At 41.3% G+C, this 21,449-nt stretch overlaps 1 protein-coding gene across 1 annotated transcript in view; it reads left to right on the plus strand.

Annotated features, from left to right (window-relative positions):
* SYT9 (synaptotagmin 9) overlaps positions 1–21,449 on the plus strand; it is a 153,454-nt gene that overhangs the window by 57,945 nt on the left and 74,060 nt on the right. The window contains exons 2-3 of the mRNA XM_065882401.1: positions 870–1,224; positions 8,656–9,202. Of these exons, the coding sequence (XP_065738473.1) occupies positions 870–1,224; positions 8,656–9,202 (902 nt within the window). The remainder of the gene's footprint in view (positions 1–869; positions 1,225–8,655; positions 9,203–21,449) is intronic.

Genomic DNA, 21,449 nt, shown 5'->3' on the forward strand with positions numbered 1-21,449 from the left:
ACCTCTTGCCCTTGAATACTTGTCTCAGTTCTGCTACTGGGGAAACCCAAACTATGACCATCGTCCCCGGGTCCTGGGCACCTGACCACCAGGTGGTGGGTATTCTTGAGGGTTTGGGAGGACTTGAGCTTCATTTTGCTTAGACCGTTGAAAGTTCCTATCAAAAAGAGGGGGGAGAAAGCACTCTGATTTCTCTTGTTTTAAAAAGATGTTACTTGGGCTTCCCTGGTGGCGCATTGGTTGGGAGTCTGCCTGCCGATGCGGGGTACGTGGGTTCGTGCCCTGGTCCGGGAAGATCGCACATGCCGCGGAGCGGCTGGGCCCATAAGCCGTGGCCGCTGAGCCTGCACGTCCGGAGCCTGTGCTCCGCAACGGGAGAGGCCACAACAGTGAGAGGCCTGCGTACCGCAAAAAAAAAAAAAAAAAAAATATATATATATATATGTTACTTAAACAATTCCCAAATTTTATTATACTGCTCTCTGAGATGACAGAGGAATTTTTAAGCACAGTTGAAGCTATCCTGCTCCCGGAATATCAATGATTTGCATTGCCGAGGGCCAGGGTCTCAGTTGACTTGCAGGGCATTCCTGGTCCCCTGAACGCACCCTGTCTCTTGCTATTGCAGGCTGTTTGTTTCTAAACATGCCTGAGTGTTACATCCTCTGCGCTCGTACCTGAGTCCTCATTGCCCCTGCGTCCTCATTGCCCCTGCCTCAGAGTCGGGAGACCCAGCAGCATGCCCGGCCTGGCCTTCTGCCATCACTCCTGACGGATGCATGGATGAGAGGGTCTTTCCGCCCGCACCGTGCAGTGGGTGGGCACGGGAGGAGCAATCCCACTGACCTTTGATCTTTGCTTCTTTGCAGATATCTCAGTGAGCCTGCTGACCCTTGTGGTCACTGCCTGTGGCCTCGCCCTCTTTGGCGTGTCTCTCTTCGTGTCTTGGAAACTCTGCTGGGTTCCGTGGCGAGAACGAGGCCTGTTCTCTGGTAGCAAAGACAACAACCAGGAGCCTCTTAACTATATGGACACAGAGACCAACGAGCAGGAGAACAGTGAGGGCTTCCTAGACCCTCCCACCCCTTGTCCAGACTCCTCCATGAAGATCAGCCACACCTCCCCTGACATTCCCCTCTCGACCCAGACAGGGGAGCGGGAGAACTGTGCCCATGGCGTCCGTGTACAGCGCCAAGTCACAGAGCCAACAACCTCATCAGCTCGGTCAGTAATGCCCCCTTCCTTTCTGGATGCAAGGCGAGCACCACCCTGTTCCCTTCTCTTGGCAGCAGTAGCATTGACTAGCCGAGGAGCCTGTAACCTGTCACATGTCCATTAGGTATCAGAGACATGAATATGGGAAAGCTTGATGCTTCCTATATTCCTGTTAGGTTCCTGAGCACTGCTTAGTCTGTAGTTAGTTCATAACAACAATAGTTAACGTTGCTAAGGTTTACCATGTCAAGGACTATCTAAGCGCTTCATGTGTATTATTTTATTATCCCTCACAACTTTGTGTGAGATGGATCTTATTATCGTTTTCATCTCACAGAAGAAGAAACTTAAGTCTGGGAGATTAAGAAACAAAGTCATATATTGGTAAGCACCCAGGTCAGGGTTTGAACCCCGGTTCAAACAACACCAGAGCCCAAGTTTTTACCCACTCTTCCGTGCTGCTCTCATAGTGCTATGGAGTTGATTCTCCGTGCCTCTGACCTAGCCTAGCGGTCACACACAGCCTCTCTGTAGAGTCCACACACTGGCTGGGGGTCTTTGTCCATCTCCAGGCTTTGCAAGGTCTCCAGAGTACCCAGGCCCATTGTCACTCTCTTTCCATGGGCTGGATGCTCTGTGCCCTTGTGCAGTAGAGAAATAATATAGCGCAGTGATTAAAAAGCAAGGGCTCTGGGGTCCAGTGAACTAGCTTTACCTGCAAGTGTGATATTGGACACGTTATTTAGCCTTCGTCTGTTTCTGTTTCGTCTTGTGAGAGGGGAACGGTGATAGGTGGTTTTGAGAATGAGGTGGTAACGTGTGCATCACATGTGCTCTGCCCAGGCCTGCATCTAGCACCTGCTCCACACCCTGAGCTGCCATTTTGTTTCCAGTGCTGCTATCATCACCATCACCATCACCATCATCATCGAGACCTGCCTCTCCCAAGGCTCAGATGCGTACAGGTGGCTTTGAGGCCAAGCAGCCGGTTCTGAATCACCGTATATAAAAATTCGCTCTCAATAAGAGACCTCAGGAAAGGAGACCCGGAAAGCAGCTTTCTTTAAAATGAAAATATTTGCTTGAGTGATAGCTGGAGGAACAGCATATGCTGTTATTTGGAAAGTACAAGCACAGTTTGGGTTTTTTTTTTTTTTTTTTTTTACATCTTTTTTATTTGTTCTCTAGAAACAGAAATAAGATTTTACCCTTTTTTATGTTAATCAAGTTTATCCTAGAGGCTCTGCTCATTCACATTAAGTAGGATGGAATATGACAGTTTATAATTTAATTTTTTCAGAAAGCTTTTTTAGCATCATTTCCAATTCTGAATTAGAGAGCTTTACCTAAAATATTCCTCCGTGAGGAAGTGGATGGTTGTTTGCCATTTGATTTAGAAGAAATCCTCAGATTTTATCATTAGGATTTCTCTTCAGATTTAAGACTTAAATATAACTGGAGCTCTGTCTGATGCTGCCGTGGAGTTTGTGCAGTGGTGCAAACTCACGATAAAATCCTTTCAGTACTTCAGTAAGTAGGGCCTTCAGATGGGGTCTCCATTGAAATTGTCTCCTATCTGGTTTGACTCTGCATGTTCATTTTTCTGATCTGGGTTCCATCAGTACAGAGTGATAGTACTGTGTTCTTATTAGATTATAGGTCTGAGGACTCTGCCATAATTCTAAAGAATTGATGGCAATCATAGCACTATAATTATTACAGTGTTTATCCTAGGAAAATGTATAAGTAACCTGCATATCAAAAAATAGATTTCATGTAAAGCTAAAAACTGTAGATATCTTCACCACTGATTTGTCAAACTGGGTAAAAGGAAAAAACTAAAAAGAGACAGGGAAGGAATTATCCCTGTAAAATGCATTTTACATTTAGACTTATTCTAGTTTTGGAGTCATGCGATTAAATTTTCTCTTCTGATGGCCAAAACCAAGTTTGGTAATATTTGACTACCATAAGAAAACTAAACTCTTTCCAGCTGCATTTGACCTAATACTGATAATTTGCATCATTTCGCATTTCAGACATTCTTATCTAAATTACTGCTGACCTAGTTTTATGGGTTATGTCTGGAAATACACGTCTTTGACTCACGGTCTTTCCATAATAAGAAGGGTGTGGTCTTCTAATTCTTTAGGGTTGTGCTATAAACACACACACACACACACAAAGCCTTTTTACTGACAGAGCGGGTAAAATGAATGAAATTTCCTTGATGCTCCAGAACATTTTTAACATTCTTTTTTAAGTAGCATTTTTCATACCATATTTGGGGAAAGGGAGGATACTCTTTGCTGAGATGGCTCTAAACAGTCTGCTCTGCTAGTTATTATTTCTATTCCCTTCTTTCTCATTATGATCTTTACTTTCTCACTGCTGTCACTTTCTTTCTTACTGCTTCCCTCCTGCAGCTGTTATCACTTGTCTCAAAGTTCCCTGGACACCTGCTCAGCCCAGAGCATACAAAGCTTAGACTCCCAGTTAAGGCCTCCCCGCTGTCATGGCGATTGGCACAGCTTCAGCCATGGCATTTGCATCGGAAGTGCCACTGTCATCTGGCCTCTTCAGCTTGGATATGTGTGGCTCCCACCACCGCCTTTTGGAATGTCCTAAAGATGAGCTTTGCTCCATCTTCTAAGAACGTTTCTGGTCAGGATGACTTTCTTTTGTTCTTCCAAGATCAAGCATGTTTGCATTCTGTTTCTGGTTAGCTCAGTTACTATTAGAACCCTCCAAAATTCCTGTTAATTCCTTTCAATTTGGATGAAATCCCTTTTGTATAATGACCTAATATCCTGGGAATGTGGATTTTTTTTTAGAACTTTTCAATACCAGAACATTTTAGAGGTCTCCAAATATATGAGAGGACTCCAAATATATGAAAATCCCTGGATCCTCAAAATAGAAAGAACCTTGAAAGGCCATCTAATCCATTTCCTGATTCATGTCCCAAAACGAAAGTTCAATCTGGTTTTGTTTTTTTTTAAGTCTTCTCACATTTCCTTTAAAATACTTCAGCTTTATAAAAATTTCAATTTCCACACCACAGACTCCTTATCAGGTCTGTTAAGGCCTGTGTAATACTGCCACAATCTGCTTCTGTCAGGTCTCGGCCTCACCTCACAGCCAGGCCACCGTGTGGCACAAACCCAGAGGACCCTGTTAACATGGACTCAGTTAAGAGGCCTTATCCGGAAAAGCTCATCACATTCCATCTACGCTAGCTTCTCTCTTGGTTCCTTCAGTATCCCGGACTTTTCCTGCCTTGGTACCTTCACACATGCTATTCCCTCAGCCTGGAATGCTTTTCCTTTTCCTTTGCCGTGCCAGGCTCCTTTGCAGCCTTAATGTCCCTGCTAAAGTGTCACCTCCTCAGAAAGGTCTCCCTCACCACCCTATCTGAAGTATGTGTTCTTTCCTCCACTCCCTCCCACTCTTTATTTTCCCTCAAGTTGCCTTACTTTCACTTCTTCACAGGATTAAAATCTACTTCTAACTCTACGATTGTTTGTTTATTGCCTATACCCCCCTCTAGACTGTGAATTCTGTGAGTTCGAAGACCATATCTGCTCTGCTTCTCCCTGTATATCTAACCCCTAGTGCAGCCTCTGGCACATAGTGGAATTTTTCATGAATGACTGACAGAGTACATTCGTCAATATCAGGCCACTTTCCTCGTGTTCTGCTGACAGAAATGGCAAAGCGCAAAAGTGTAAACTGAGTAGAGCGTGTAATGGTGTGAAGCCAGTGGAAGGTCACTTGTCCCAGCTCTCACATTCATCAGAGCCTTACATTTAGACTTTTGAGCTTGTCTCTGAATTAAACAATCCTTAGAGTCACAGAAATACTCTGAGAGAATTGAAAGAAGAAGACAATTTGAGTCTTCTAAATTTGAGTCCCATTACTGGCCGCAACTCCAGTAAGTGGCCCACTAGGATTAAGTGCTGCAATTACTCTAGGAGAAGCACAGTTTTATTAAGCTATATATTTTTATATGTTGAGAGCATTGGTTAGATGTAAACATTTAAAACATATTTTTTTGAATTACTCTTTCAGTTATTTCTTCAGATTTTAATGAACTGACAGCTTCAAGAATGGAAGTTGCCTAGACCTCTCTCAACTTCCATGAGACCCTGAAACCAGGTGTAAATGTGTATTTTCTCTACTGAGATTTAATGATCAGAAACTATTATATCCATGGCATTTATATATTTACTCTAGACACACGTATTAAACATTTGCTATGTGCAAAGTTCTGTGTTATGTGCTGGTAGTAAAGAGGGAGAAAGGTTATAGCCCTGGCCTTGAAAGGGGAAATACACAAAAGAGCACCATTTACACATATTAAAGTGCAGATGTTCTCTAGAAGATTAATCTGGCAAGAGTGTATAAGATGCGTGGGATGGGGTGGAGACTGGATATAGGGATCTGGTTCAGACCTGTGATGGTGAGGGCCTGAACTCAGTTGGAAGCAGTGGGAATGGAAAGAGGCATGAGATGTGAGCTACTTTAGAGAAAGTGTTGGTGGACATAGGCTCATTTTAGTAACGGGATAAAATATTTGACGATGACACCAAGGTTTCATGCCTTTTTTAACTTGGGGGAGGGTGGGAGCAGGACATGCTTCAGTGTATCCAGCTGCACTTAACCCCGCACCTCCACCGTCCGAGGCCTGATGCCTGCATCTCCATTATCTCACTCACTCTTAAAGGCCTCCGAATCGCAGAACCAAGAAAGCCTCAGATTCCCACTTCCTCCTGCCTTTGTAGCAGTTAACTGTGTCTGTCTATCTGCTACTCCCCCTTCTTCTGTCTGTTGGTGGTTCAGAACAACCCAGCCCTCTCCTCTCCATCACAAGGGAAGATTCCAAGAAGTCCTGTTTCTCCTGTTTCCAAATTTCCGTGTCGTGACTCGAACTTTGTAAAGAAACCTGTCATGGTTCTGAAGTCACAATGTCCTTCTGTCTTTCCTGTCTTTGGACCCCCTGAAGCCTTGTAAACACTGGTGCCCCAAACCAGGGAAGGGATAGGCCAAGTTTCCCCTCTGAGATGGGGTCACTGAGATGAGAGAGGGTAGAAGAGTGTACACTTGTCCATGGTTGCAGGGGAAGTCCAGCGATGGGAGGGATGCTGGAGGTTCTGAGCTCTGGTTCTTAATAGCGCCTGGAATGGAAGATATGGGCGTGTATGAGGTGAAAGCTGCTGGGACAGAAGAGCTGAAGGTCCCATCCTGCTGGAGAGCTGGGAGCCAAGAGGAAAACTTAATTTCCCTGTTGAGGTCTAGAGCATCAGCTGGGAGGCTGAGGCCAGGTTAAGTAAGTAGGCTTGGCTCAAGTGCTGTCTCATCCGTGACAATTTCCCTAGCCAGAGGCCTTCCTCTCTCCCTCTCCCTAACCTCCGGTCAGTTCTTATCCCCCTCTGCCCTGATTTATAGTCAGTGTATGACTATCTACTCCTGGCAAGGCACTTCCTTGAAAGCAGTGACTAGGCTTTGCCCCTCTGTCTCTTCCACCCTACCTGACCCCTTGCTTCACACATTCAAATTTGTTGAATTGCCGTAATGTCCTCTTTCTTAAGATCCAGTGGAGGTAGTTGGCTTCCAGACACCTAGTTGGTCTTGAAGGTTGACTTTTAGTATTTAAATTGCACCACTGACTAACTAGATAGCACTCAGAATGGCCCGTCGTAGGTGGGAACTGACTCCAGACTCAAGTAGGGCCCTTGTTTGAATCCAGCCTGGAGAGAAGGATCAACGGCAGAGGAAGCTGGAGCTGGTACCAGCCACTTATGGCCTCTGCCTATTGCTGGATACTTGCTGCTCCCTGCCAGACCTTTCTGCCCAGAGATCCCAATAGAGCAGGATTAAAGCTCTATTCTAGCACTACAGAGGTTCAGCATCTAGGCAGGGGACGGACCTGGCTGTACTAGTTCAGAGAACCAGTTGTAGGTGCCTAACAGCCTTCCCCTGACTCTCTTCCTCTCTGCTGAAAAATCAGAAGATCCAGAGAAAACTTAAGATGGTGGGTTTCTCTGTAAGAAATTTAAATCCCACGAGAGAAACATTCACACCACACAGTTTTTGCACATGTGGGAATGTGTGTGTCTGGGTGTGGACTGTGTTGGCTGTGACAGGTTCAAGTGACAGCCCTGTGCTTGTGCTCTTGTTGTACCATGTGGATGATGAGTAGTCAGGAGGGTATTTTAGGATAAAGAGGAATGTTTGGCATCACAGCATCTGTATGACAAGGGAGAATAATTTCAAACACATTTCGGGGCCTCTTAATCCCATTTTTATGTCTTTATTTCATAAAGTAGTCTTAAGAAAGGAAAAGAAGGCAAACTCATATTTACTCTGCCTCTTCAACTATTTACCAACCCCTCAGAGACAGCTTGACTGTTCCCTTTCACCTTCTGGTGGAGAGAGGCTATTTTAATTAAGGTTATTGAGAGGCTACACAAAATACAATATAATGGCTCTGATCTCTGAGCTAAAAACAAACAAAAATAACCTTAAAGACAACTTTGTATGTAATGACTACTTCTCTCAGTTTGTGAGGACCCACACAAGGTAAGGCAAAGAGAATTTCAGGGAAACTTTTAACCCAAACCAATAAGTTTATAGGGTGAAGAGTAGATTCGGATAGCAAATATTTAATTTGCAAATATCAGTTTCCAGCCTTCTCTAACTGAATCCCTATATACATTTATAGTAGCTTACCTTTAACTTTTATACCCTCAGTGTTTGTTAAAGAAATACAACCCTTCCTTCTAATCACTAATCACCCATGAGGTTCAGCAGTAGCACAGCCACGGAGCTGGCACTCGCACCTGTCAGAGTCAACAGAGTCCCCTACAAGCAGACACATCCTGTGACGTACATGTCCAGAAGAGCAAAAACTGTGTTCTCATAATGAAATGATTTGATTTGACCCAGTAAGAATATGCAGCCTTAGTAGGCTAAAAGCCAGTGACAGGAAATTCTGTGTAATTTGGAGGAAGATCCATTCTTTTTCAGATAACACCTAGCTAACTATTTCAGTTTCAGGCTGATACTGTATATCAAGGCGAATAATTTTATTTTTTAAACCAGTTTGTACAAATCTTTACCTCCCACCAGCTGGATAAGCTTCTTTAATGGCATATTAGGCAGTTTAGAAAGTGCATTAAACCTTTAAAGCTCCGAGGTCACATGTAAGTAAGTTCATTTCCTGATGCCAGGCCTCAATCTTGAGCTTCAAGCCTCGGGGAGCAGCTTACTTGCATTGATGAGCATTTTGAATATAGGCCAAAAAAAAAAAAAAAAAAGCCCACAGGTCTCAGCTTTTAACAGTGTGTTAATCAGTCTACCTACATCCCAGGCACAAGTTTCTGAAAGACCTGGAGCTAATGAGGTTATAACTTTGTTCCCTCTCGCTCTTCACTCAAGGCATAATTCAATCCGAAGACAACTCAACCTGTCAAACCCAGACTTCAATATCCAACAGCTTCAAAAACAGGAACAGTTGACTGGAATTGGTCGAATTAAACCGGAGTTATATAAGCAGAGGTCACTGGATAATGAGGATGGGAAAAGGAGTAACAGCAAAGCCTGTGGGAAGCTGAACTTCATTTTAAAATATGACTGTGACTTAGAGCAACTCATAGTGAAGATTCACAAAGCTGTCAATTTGCCCGCCAAGGACTTTTCTGGGACTTCAGATCCTTATGTCAAGATCTATTTGCTTCCCGATCGGAAAACAAAACACCAGACTAAAGTTCACAGAAAGACCCTGAACCCTGTGTTTGATGAAGTGTTTTTGTTTCCGGTTCCCTACAATGACCTTGTAGCCCGGAAGCTTCACTTCTCTGTCTATGACTTTGACAGGTTCTCTCGCCATGACTTAATCGGCCAAGTGGTGGTGGATCACTTCTTAGACTTGGCTGATTTCCCCAGGGAGTGCATCCTTTGGAAGGATATCGAATATGTCACCAATGTAAGTCTAACATTTCTTCATTTTGGTTGGGGGAAGGGCGCTTCTCGGTCAGCATGCAAACAGATTACTTATACCTTATTTTATTTTATTTTGGGGGTGGCAGAGTATAAAATTTATCTCAATGTACTTAGAGCTGTTGCTTCAAACCTCCTTGTACCTTTCCAGAAACAAGTCTTTCACAATATTCATTTTGCAGTTTCCGAGAACTACTCACGGAAGCAATATTAATAACATTCTCCCTTTTCTACTTTCTAATTCTAAGCAATTCCCTAATAGGCATTAGATATTATCTGTCCTCCTTACCTCATTTTCTTTACAGCTTTCTTAGGTTGTTTGTGCTAAGTGGATCCCGGCACCCTATTAACTGTTACCTGTAGCTGAGAGACCGTTGCCTTACTCGCTGAGAGCGTTAAGCTCTTGCCATGTTCTCAGGTCAGCTCAGCAGCATTTCCCACGATCAGATCTTCAGCTTTAATCCCAGACGTGAGAATGATTGGGAAGAGTTGGCACCATATTTCTAAATACAGAATCAAAGTTACAAGGAGGTCCGTCTGAAAAGATCTACAGATATTGGCAAAACTAATCTGTACAAGGTCAAATCCTATTTAGAGCTCAGGAGAGAGGGCAGAAGTGCTATGTAACGTTGCCATATACCCACGTTTCAATTTAAACATGATATCGCAGCAGTGATGTTTTTACTCCATTTGCATCCTTTTCACTGTCTGCAGAGGTGTATTGATGCTCCTGAAATAGAAAGGAAAATTGGACTATCTTAGGGGACTCTGATATTTTAAGGCCACTTGTTTCGTTTCCCTGTCCAGATTGGCTCAGGCAGCTTTGTTAGCTCATCTTCTGCGGGCGATATCGTTCTCTTTCTCTGTCTTGGCATCCAAGACAGCAAGCACCATCATCCTTACTCTGCTCGGATGATGATCTAGCTTGAGTTTGGAGCACATTTAGTGAAAGGCTCTCACTCTGCTCAGGAAGAAAACACACAAAATCTCTTCCCAGTGACCAAATACCCACACTGATACTCTCTCATCTCAGCCACTTTTGTGAACTGGGGACTCACATTCCAAGGGACACCTTCCCTTCACATCCTATGAGATACCAGTGCCAGCTTTGTCCTGCTACTCAGATAAGCAAAGTGGAACATGGAGTTTTGCTGGCCTTTATCATAATGATGAGGAAAGAAAAGAAGGAGCTGGAAAAGGTACAGAGAACATCAGATGGTGAAACTAAGGTGATATGGGAGATTGGGGAAGGAACAGATCTCTTCAAACTTAAAAGGTTGTGATATCTGTAAACCCAAAAATGGATGCTGTGGGTGGCAAGGATTGTATCCCAAATCCCAATTGCCAAAATCAGAAGGCAGCTTTAGAAGCTTTAAAGAAACAAAATGGGCAGGCTGCTGATATTAAGGGATGAATGGCTCAAGAATGAACTGTCTCACTGGAGTTCTTACCAAGCCCCCTGAGGTACTGCTGGCCAACAGTGACGAGTGTTGGTAGAGAGAGGTTGGTCATATCATCTAGTGTGTGACATCATTTTATATTTTTTGACTAATGGATTCCGTAAAATAATAGCTGGAGTGGTCATTAGAAATCTCAGCAGGGATCCTGCTGTGAGTTGCGTTCTAAAGACTTTGTGGAAAGAGTAACACTGAGTGCACAGTGGCTGATAAAAATCTGGATAAGGCTGATCCCTGGTGGGCAGGTCTCTTAGATGAGAATATAGAATGACAGCCTGCAGAGACCTGTTGGCCCTGAGATCACTGCCATTGTAGCACTCTCCTGTGACTATGAGTTTTCCATCCAGTGACGGAGAATCCTGGATTTCCACAGAGTTGAGGAGAATGTGAAATTATTTATCAAGGAGGAAAACCAATAAGGCTAAAAGCCTCGAAATTCTCAGTTCTTTCCTCAGACAAACAATAAATATTCTGAGCATTGATCTAAGCCTTTGGATGGCTAGCAGGAGAAAGGAGGTCCTGGGAATGGAATTACATGTTGTTTCATAATCTGCCATTAAAAAACAATTCCATTTAAAAATTGCTATTTGGGGCTGTTTGTGCTTTTTTGCATGTGACTTTGTACAGAGACTGAAAGTCTGAGATTTACCAAGGTTTCACTTTTATAATATAGCATATATGTCACACAGTGTATATGCTACACACGTACAGACTAATGAGGGAAATTAAAAGAGTAGTCACGACCCATCCCTCAGCTGAAGAGCAGACTACCACCAAGTACTTTGCTGATGACCCCTGGGTTGTCCTCCCCTGTCACATTCTCTCAGCCCATTCCTGCCAAGAGGAAACCACTATCCTGAATTTTATTTGTAAGACAATGTATTGTTCAGTTTTGTCTGTTTCTGCTTTTCATAGCTCTTCTTTGACTTTTTTTTCTCAGTCCACGTTGATCTTGACATTTAGCAATAGAGATGAGTGGAGCTCTGGTTCATGTATTTTCATTACTGTATAAAATTCCATTGTGTTATATACACAAATTAGCTCTCTTGTACTGATGATATTGGGTTGTGATTAGTTTTTTATGATTCTGAATAATACTGCAGAGAACAGTTTTATGCACATCTCCTGGTTCACAGATGCATTCATTTCTCTAGGGTGTAGCCCTGATAGAGGAAAAGTACACGTGTTCAAATTTTCTAGGCAATGCCGAGTTCGTTTTTCCACCGTGGCTGTACAAGATGACCCTCCCACTGTGAGGTATGACAGTTACTAATGCTCCACAGTCTCACCAACTCTCGCAGTTGCCGCATTGTTTAATATGTGTGCATGTGCGTGCACGTAAAATGGAATATGATTTGTATATTCTTGGCCACCAAGGTTAACCATCTTTTGATATGTTCATTGGTCATTCACATTTCCTTTCTTGCTAAATGTTTGTTCAGCACTTTTTCTTTTTTTTCCTATAGTTTTCTTTTTCCTGTTGACTGACATATGTTCTTTATATAGTCTAGATGTAATCCTTTGTTGGTTATGTGTATTGCAAACATAGTCTCTTCATTTATAGCTGTCTTTATACTCACTTGATGATATTTTTGATCAATAGAGGTTCTTATGTTTAATGTAGTAAAATGGATCAATATTTTCTACTGTAACTTAGCACTTTTCTGTCTTGTTCAAGAAATCCTTTCTTACCCTATGTCATAAAGATATTTTTCCTATATTTTCTGTTAGAAGGTTAAAAGTTCTGGGGCTTCCCTGGTGGCGCAGTGGTTGAGAGTCCACCTGCCGATGCAGGGGACATGGGTTCGTGCCCCGGTCTGGGAAGATCCCACATGCCGCGGAGCGGCTAGGCCCGTGAGCCGTGGCCGCTGAGCCTGCGCGTCCGGAACCTGTGCTCCGCAACGGGAGAGGCCACAACAGTGAGAGGCCCGCGTACCGCAAAAAACCAAACCAAAACAAAACAAAGTTCCGCCTTTCCTAATTATAATTTTAGTCCACCCAGAATCCAATTACATTGTGAAATGTAATATAGGCATCCTGTATTAGCTTGGGCTGCCATAACCAAGTATATAGACTAGGTGGTTAAAGCACCAGGAATTTATTTCTCACAGTTCTGGAGACTGAGAAGTCCAAGATCAAGGTGCTAGCAGATTCAGTTCCTAGTAAGAGCCTCCTTCCTGGCTTGCAGGTAGCTGCCTTCTTGATGTGTCCTCACATGGTGGAGAGACAGAGCTCTGGTTTCTCTTCTTCTTCTTCTTGTAAGGACAATAATCTCATCATGGGGGCCTCACCCTCCTGATGTCATTTAAACCTAATTACCTCCCAGAGGACCCAAATACCATCACACTGGGACTTAGGGCTTCAACATATGAATTTTGGAGGGGCACAAACATTCAGTCCATAAGACACCCATATTTCTTTTTCTATGTGGATAACCAGTTTTCTGGCATGTTTTCCCAATAATCTGCAGTGTATGGTCTGTCCTGTATAGGTCTCTATATATGAAGAGTCTGTTTCTGGATTCTCTTTTCTATCGATTTTTCTGTTTGAGTATCTCTACCAATAGCACTTGTAAATTAGTATCATTCTATGATAAGCTCTAACATCTGGAAGAGAAAATTATCCAGCCTGCTTTTTCTTCAGTTCAGTCTTGGCTTTTACTTGACTTGTCTCATAAATATCAGATTGTCAAATTAAAATTTCTTTCTGGTGTTTGGACTTCTACGAAGTCTATAGATAAATTCAGGGAAATTTTACATCTTCTGTGATATTGAGTCTTTCTATTCATGGTCATAGCGCATGTCTCCATTTATTTAGTTCTCCTTTAAAGTCTTTCATTCAAGGCTTATAATTTTCTACATGAGGATGTCTTTCGTGTATTTTGTTAGTTTTATTTCTAGGTATGTTATTTATTGTTATTTTCAATAGCATCTTTTCTAAAATTGCATTTTATATTGTTGCTATATAGTTATGCAGTTTAAATTTTATATATTTATCTTCTATTTGGCAATTTTTTAAACTTATTACTTATAATTTATAGATGCTTCTGAATTTTCTTTGTAGATAATCAGTCATGTGAGTTACGATAGTTTTGTTTATTTTTTTATAGTCCGTATACCTTTTATTTTTAATTTAGTGCACAGACTAGGATTTCCCTTACAATGCTCAATAATAATTGTGGTACTCGTCATCCTTGACTTATTCCTTTTAAATGGAATGTCTTTAACATTTCCATTGAATATGATTTTGCTACAGATGTATCATGGTTGTCTTATCATATTAAGAATGTATCCCTCTATTCCTAGTTGACTAAGCCTTTTATTAAATTGTAGTATAGTTGATTAACAGTATTGTGTTAGTTTCAGGTGTACAGCATAGTGATTCAGTTATTTTTTCTGATTATATTCCATTATAGGTGATTACAAGATATTGAATATAATTCCCTGTGCTATACAGTAAATCCTTGTTGCGTATCTGTTTTACGTATAATATTTGTATCTGTTAATTCCATACTCCTAATTTGCCCCCGCTTTGGTAACCATAAGTTTGTTCTCTATGTCTGTGAGTCTGTTTCCATTTTTTATATGGATTCAGTTGTATTATTTTTTAGATTCCACATGAGTAATACCATATAGTATTTATCTTTCCCTGTATGACTTCACTAAGTATAATATTTTCTAGGTCCATCCATGTTGCTGCAAATGAAAATATTTCATTATTTTTTAAGGCTGAGTAATAGTCCATTGTATGTTTACCACATCTTCTTAAGCCAGTCATCTGTTGATGGACACTTGGGTTGTTTCCATCTCTTGGCTATTGTAAATAGTGCTGCTTTGAGCATAGGGGTGCATGTATCTTTTCGAATTATGGTTTTCATTTTTTCTGGGTATATGCCCAGGAGTGGGATTGCTGGATCATATAGTAGCTCTACTTTTAATTTTTTAAGGAACCTCCATACTGTCTTCTATAGTGGCAGCACCAATTTACATTCCTACCAACAGTGTACAAGGGTTCCCTTTAACTCAGCCTTTTTATCACAGACATTCACTTTATCAAATGCTATGCTTGTGAGTTTTTGTTTCATTTTAACCTACTATTTTGGTCAATTAGGTTGATCATTTTTCTAATTTTGAGTCAATCTTATATTCTTAGTATGATCCAGACTTGCCTTGATATATTGCCTGTTTTATACGTTGCTGAGTTTGGTTTGCTATTTTGTTTAGCATTTTTTGCATCTGTGCTCATGAGTGATACGTGTAATTTACTTTCTTGTATGGCCCTTATCTGGCTTGGAATCAAGGTAATTCTTGATTTATAAAACTATCTGGGAGAATTTTGGATACCTCTCATTTGTTCCTGCTCAGGGCCCCTGGAGGCTTTGGGGGTTTTTGTTTATTTCTCTTCAAACTGAAAAGGGCTCCCTTAGTCTCTGGCTTCTGTTTAGTTCAGAAAATAAGGAAGGGGGGAGAGTGAGGTTGGGCTGTTTATTCCCCTAGATGCCTTCATTGGAGTATCCATAGGCTGGCAGTAACCATCAACTGAAAGCCATAGTCCTGAATATGTCTTTATTTTGCTGTTGTTCTTAGATTGTTTTTCTGGGTATAAAAATTGGGGTGTGGGGCATAAAACTCTCAGCTACTCTGATTGTAAAACCATCATTCCATAGTTTCCTGACCTTCAGTTGCTTCAGAGAAATCAACGTTTAGTCTAATATTTTTTCTTTTGTATGTAATGTTTCTTTTCTTTCTTACTGCTTTCAAGATCTTGCTTTCCTGTTTAGCGTTTTGTAGTTTAACTATAACATTGATAAGTGGGCATTTATTTTTAGTTACCCTGACTGAGATTTATTGGGTTTCCTGAATCTGAGATTGTGTCCTTTTATTAGTTCTGGAAAAGTCTCGGTCATTTACTTCTTTCCATTTGTAGAAGTGTTATTTGCTGCATTTTCACGTTTGCCTAATATATATTTGATGGCCTCTCTCTTTTTTTTTAAACATACTTTCAATTCTTTTTTTAATTTCTTTTACCAGTTCATATGTAGGCATTTTTATATTCTGCTGCTTATAATGCCAGTAGCTCTAATCTTTGCATCTCTGATTCTTCTGTTTGAAATTTCCATCAACTCTTACTCGTCATGCATTGTTGATTCTTGGGCTTAGTTATTTGTGACTGTGAGCTCATCTAGCTTAGAACTTTATCAGTAGACATTTTCAAGCTTTGAGTTTAAAGTGCTTTCCTTCAGAGATGACTTGTGATTTCTTCTACCAGGTGCCTAGGCAAAATACCAACATGGAATAACTTTAAATTTTGAGCTTGAGGGTTTTTGGACAATGAAGTAGGCTGGATATAAACTCCAACTGTGTAAGTACAGGCTTTTATTAGTGGTTAGAACCTGGAAGGGGTTATTTTTTCTTGCTTTACCTAGATTAAGTCCAAGACAGGATGTATTTCCAATGTCTACTTATTTAGGCAGAAGTTCTGTTTCCTTTGTCCTTTAAGGATGTGACCCTCAGTCTTGAGGACTCCAACCTTTATGCAGGATTCTCCCTCAGTCCGCTAAAACTCAGGCACTAAGCCACCAGAGATTCACATTTACCTCCATTCAAACTCCAGCTCCACAACTTACTCACCTCTGTGGGTTCATGTTTCTCATTGTTTCCGGCACTGAAAAATTCCATTTTTGTTCTATCAGCCCTGCTATGCGTTAAAAAGGATTTTGTAATCTAGTATTTTTACTTGGAACATCCACCCTATGTTTGAAATACTGTGTTCTATATTGCTCAAAGCCTGTTCAAAAGAGCAGTTTTTACTTGTACTAACTAAATAATAATCTATGTATGTATGTATCTATTATTTATTAACATAACTAATAATATATGTTAAATGCCTTGCAGTCGAATACCAGAAAGAGCCTGAAGAGGTCCTGTAATCTAAAATCCTCATTTAGCACATAAAACTGAAGTGGAGGGCCATTAAGAGAGTCAGCCAGGGTCACACAGCTGAATCATGGCCAAACAGGACTTAGGAGTGTTTTTCAACAGCCATTTCAGTCTGTCCATGAAAACGTGTCTCAAAATTATCATATATGCTGGTTTACTTTTCTTTCCTCTTTTTTTCCTTGTTAACTTGTACTAAGCTTTTAGATCCCAGCTTAAATGCCCCTTCCTTGGACAACTCTTATATGAGCCCTGGACTAGAATAGGTTTTTCTCGTATATGCATCCGTGATATTCTGTAATTCTATTATTATTCGTAATGCCTTTTTTCTTCCATATATGTAAAACTTTAAAATGCAAGTTTATTTATTCTTGTTATTATATGAATGGTGTATATGTTTTATTTAAAAAATGTTTAGTTGAAGTATGATTGACAAATAACATTACATTAGTTTCAGGTGTACAACATAATGATTTATATTTGTATATAGTGTGAAATGATCAGCATAATAAGTCTAGTTAACATCTGTCACCATACATAGTTACAGATTTTTTTCTTGTGTCATTATACTTCCTAATATGTATTTGTTCAATTTTCTTTCTTCCCTATTAAACAGTTCTGTGAGTGCAGAGACCTTACCAGCTTGTTCATTACTCTGGGCTTAGCCTCTAGAATTGTGTCTGGAAGTGATAATAATTAATAAATACTTGCTAAATAAAATTAAGTTCTTCTTGAGGGGCTAATTTGGTGAGGCTCTAGGGACTGGTTTGGTTGGGGGGGTGTTATGCGGAGCTGAATCTATTAACTAATTTTTAAAATTTTGTTCGTTATTTCTCTAAGGAGATTATGAGTTTTATCAATGTTAGCACTCAAATAAAAATTAATCCTCACACCTTCCTATGAAGGAACAAAGAGGCAATTATTGAGTGTAAGACCGATAGTTTAATTAAACCTCTCAACTATTGAAGCCAGATCCATCAATAATAATATATAATGCATTTCTGTGGGATGTATATCAGTCAGCAAGAGAGGAGATAGTATCTGGGGGAAGGTCCCAGCTGTGAGGGCATGAGTTTAGTGGTCTGGGTGAATGTTGGCTGTTGTGCCTATGCTCTTGGCAGTTGTAGTCCCCTCCACTCATCACTGGCTCCCTGGCAAACAGGCCCTGAGCACTTCAGGAATTTCTCTCCATGGCCCACTTAGAAACTGGTTCTGAGACTTTCTCTAGGACCTATGATCATCTCAGCTAGACTCTGCTTTGGAGGAGATGCCAGAGTTCTCACGCGGTAACAGTAGAAATCACAAGGTTCCCTCTATGCCAGTATTGATCCCAGTTCATAAAAGGGAAGGGTACAATTTGCAGCAGCATAGACTTTCTTTTAATATTATGAATTTTAAAACCTTGCATTTCCATGAAAATTAGACTTTGTGAGCTGTTTGCAATATTTTGCAGTGGTCGATTTAGGAATTTCCCTGTTCTGTTTTCCAGGGCCCTGGGGCCATTTCTAGACCTGATAAAGGTGGATACCTGGAACCACTCAGGGGAAGATAAAAGTATTCAGGGAAGCCCAGGATGCTTGCTTTTCGCAGCTGAATGAATGTGGGACAGGCGGTCTCCTGACTGAAGAATTTTATTCATTTAATCCTGTTTCGTTCCCTTATGCCTTGAGTCCTGAGTTGTTATCGTATGATTTTATGGCTTTGTCACATTCAGTGGTGTTCTGGTAGATGTGTCAACAACTGGCTGGGGGTGGGGGATAGGAGGGGGACCTGATTCGTAGCATTTGCTTGTTTCCACGGTGTAAATACTCGCAGAAGGGCTGATTTCAACCTACCGATATAATATCACTGAAGGTGGAGCTGGCCAGAGGTTCTCACGTTGGCTCCGGCAAGCAAGTGCCCCTGGTAAGAGCCTCCTCCAGTAACACTGCGTGTAGTGCTGAAGACACTAAGGCTGACTGGTCCTGAGGAACCAACAATTCGAAAAACCCCATGGAAAGCCCTGGTTTCCAGCTGACAACAGAGAAGCCAACTTCCTTCTATAATGTGGATGTGGGTGGACTTCAGCCATCACTGGGGTCTAATGAGCTGTCTTCATGAGAGCCCACTGAATCCCACCCTACTGTTTTTCCCATTCATGATCCCTCAGACATGTTATCCCCTGGATGTTTAGATTATTCAGAGGGAGTGAAAAGGGGTAGAACTGCAGAACACAACATCTGAAGGAAGGGATCAATAAAACTACAGGTCTCTGAAAAATTGACTTTGATAGCTTTTATTGTAGTGTAAGTGCCGGGACAATGCATTTGCTTTTTTTTTGCGGTACGTGGGCCTCTCACCACTGTGGCCTCTCCCATCGCAGAGCACAGGCTCCGGACGCGCAGGCTCAGCGGCCATGGCTCACGGGCCTAGCCACTCCGTGGCATGTGGGATCTTCCCGGACCGGGGCACGAGCCCGCATCCCCTGCATTGGCAGGCGGACTCTCAAACACTGCGCCACCAGGGAAGCCCTGCATTTGCTTTTTTACTTATTTATTTTGGGCTCTACTGGGTCTTCGTTGCTGCGCTCAGGCTTTCTCTAGTTGTGGTATGCGGGGGCTACTCTTAGTTGTAGTGTGCGGGCTTCTTATTGCGGTGGCTTCTCTTGTTACGGAGCACGGGCTCTACGTGCGTGGAATTCAGTAGTTGTGACACGCAGGCTCAGTAGTTGTGGCCTGTGGTCTCTAGAGCGCAGTCTTAGTAGTTGTGGCGCACGGGCTTAGTTGCTCCACGGAATGTGGGATCTTCCTAGACCAGGGCTCGAACCTGGGTCCCCTCCATTGGCAGGTGGATTCTTAACCCCTAGGCCACCAGGGAAGTCCCGCATTTGCTTTTTAAAGTGAAATGTATGACATATACAAGAGTATATGTAATGCATATGTGTTACAGAACCAAACTTGGGTCCACTCGCCCCATGTGCAACAAAGCCAATCTACTGACACCAGTTTGTGGTGAAGGAAAGTGCAACGTTTATTGCAAGGCACCCAGTGTGAGGCCAAGCAAGGAGAACTGGCAGCTCATGCTCAAAAAGCCAGAACTCCCTGATGGCTTTTAGGGAAGTGTATTTAAAGGCAGCATTAGGGGTGGGGGTTGCAGGGTGCCTGATCGGCTTGTGGACTTTCTTCTGATTGGTTGGTGGTGGGGTAACAGGGTGGTATTTGGGGAGTTAACGTCATCAACCTTCTGGTTCCAGCCTGTCTGGAATCTCCATGCTTGTGGTCAGCATGCAGATAACTTCTTCTACCTGGTAGGGGTTTTATTATCTGCAAAACAACTCAAGGATATGGTAAAATATTGTCTGTAGCCCTTAAAGAGGAACTAAACGTCCTTAAATTTGTTTTATGGCTAAACTATGATGATTCTGCCTTGTTTGACTTGTTCTTTGTTTCTGCATTTTCTTACTTCTCTGATTAAATTTGCTATTTGGATTCAGGGAAGGCCTAGGAGGCTAAAGGTTTTGTACAAACAAGAGGAGGAGGACATGTGGTGGGGGGAGGTCTGTCCCTGGGGAGGCCCCACAGGGTCCTGCTTGGTTCATATGTATGATTGAAAAACAATAACAAAATGTGTATCTGTCAGTCCAGAGCTTAGCTGAAGAAAGATAACATTATCAGTCTCTTTGAAGCTCCCTGTGTACCCCTCCTCTGTCCCCAAAGTCTGCTGCCCAGGTAATCAATATATTGAATTTCATATCTATAATTCTGTTGTTTCTAAGTCATTTTACCACATAAGAATAGTTTGTTCAATTTTGCCTATTTTTGAAGTTTATGTGAAAAAATTATATTTTATGTATTCTTCTGCAAACTATTACATTCAATATTATGTGTACTGAATCACTTACTTTCACCTACATAATATAGTTCTTTTTTTTTTTTGGCAGGGTGTTTTAGCATTTCATTGAGTAGTGTACGATAATTACTTATCTGGTCTCTAGTCAGTGGTTATTTGAATTAATTTTTTTTCTAGTTTAGAAAATGCGGCTATATGTGTATGTTCTGTACATTTCTCCTGGTAAATATGTGCAAGAATTTCTCTAAGGTATGTACCTGGGAATGGAGTTGCTAGATCAAAAAAACGATATTTCTTTTTTAATGCAGTTTTTAAAGGTTACACTCCATTTACAGTTACTGAGAAACATTGGCCATATTCCCCACGCTGCACAATATATCCCAGCAGCAGTACATGAGCCCGTCTTAGTCTCCATTCTCTCCAACATTTGGTATTGCTGCATACTCTAATATGGTGACCACAGATTCTTTTGAGTTTTGTACATTGACAATTATACCATGCATGAATAAGTAGTTTTGTTTTTCTCTATTTTCCTTTTTGATTCTTTTGGCTTCTCCCCTCATCCTGCTTTTTGCTGGCTTCATTACATTTATCAGGACTTCTGATACAAAGGCCACGATAATAATTCTTGGCTTGTTCTGATCTTAAAAGGAATGCTTTGAATTTTCACCACTAAGTAGGACATTGCCTATAGACTTTGAAAACCTGAATGGATATTGAATTTTATCATATGATTTTTCTGAGTTTATTGAAATGATCATATGTTTTGCTTCTTTTATCTTTTAATGTGATGAATTACATTGCTTTATTTTCTGATTTTGGTGAGAACTTGTGTTCCTGGGATAAATCCTACTTGTTTATGATGTAGTTTTTTCATCTACATGAATGTACATGAATGTGTGTGTGTGTGTGTGTGTGTGTGTATTCACCTGTTTGGTTTATTAATATTTTGTTAAAGATTTTACAACTAAATTCATAAGTGAGATCAGCCTCTGATTTTATTTTATTGTTC

Source organism: Phocoena phocoena, chromosome 8 (genome assembly GCF_963924675.1).
Source record: "Phocoena phocoena chromosome 8, mPhoPho1.1, whole genome shotgun sequence".
Classification (NCBI taxonomy): Eukaryota; Metazoa; Chordata; class Mammalia; order Artiodactyla; family Phocoenidae; genus Phocoena; species Phocoena phocoena.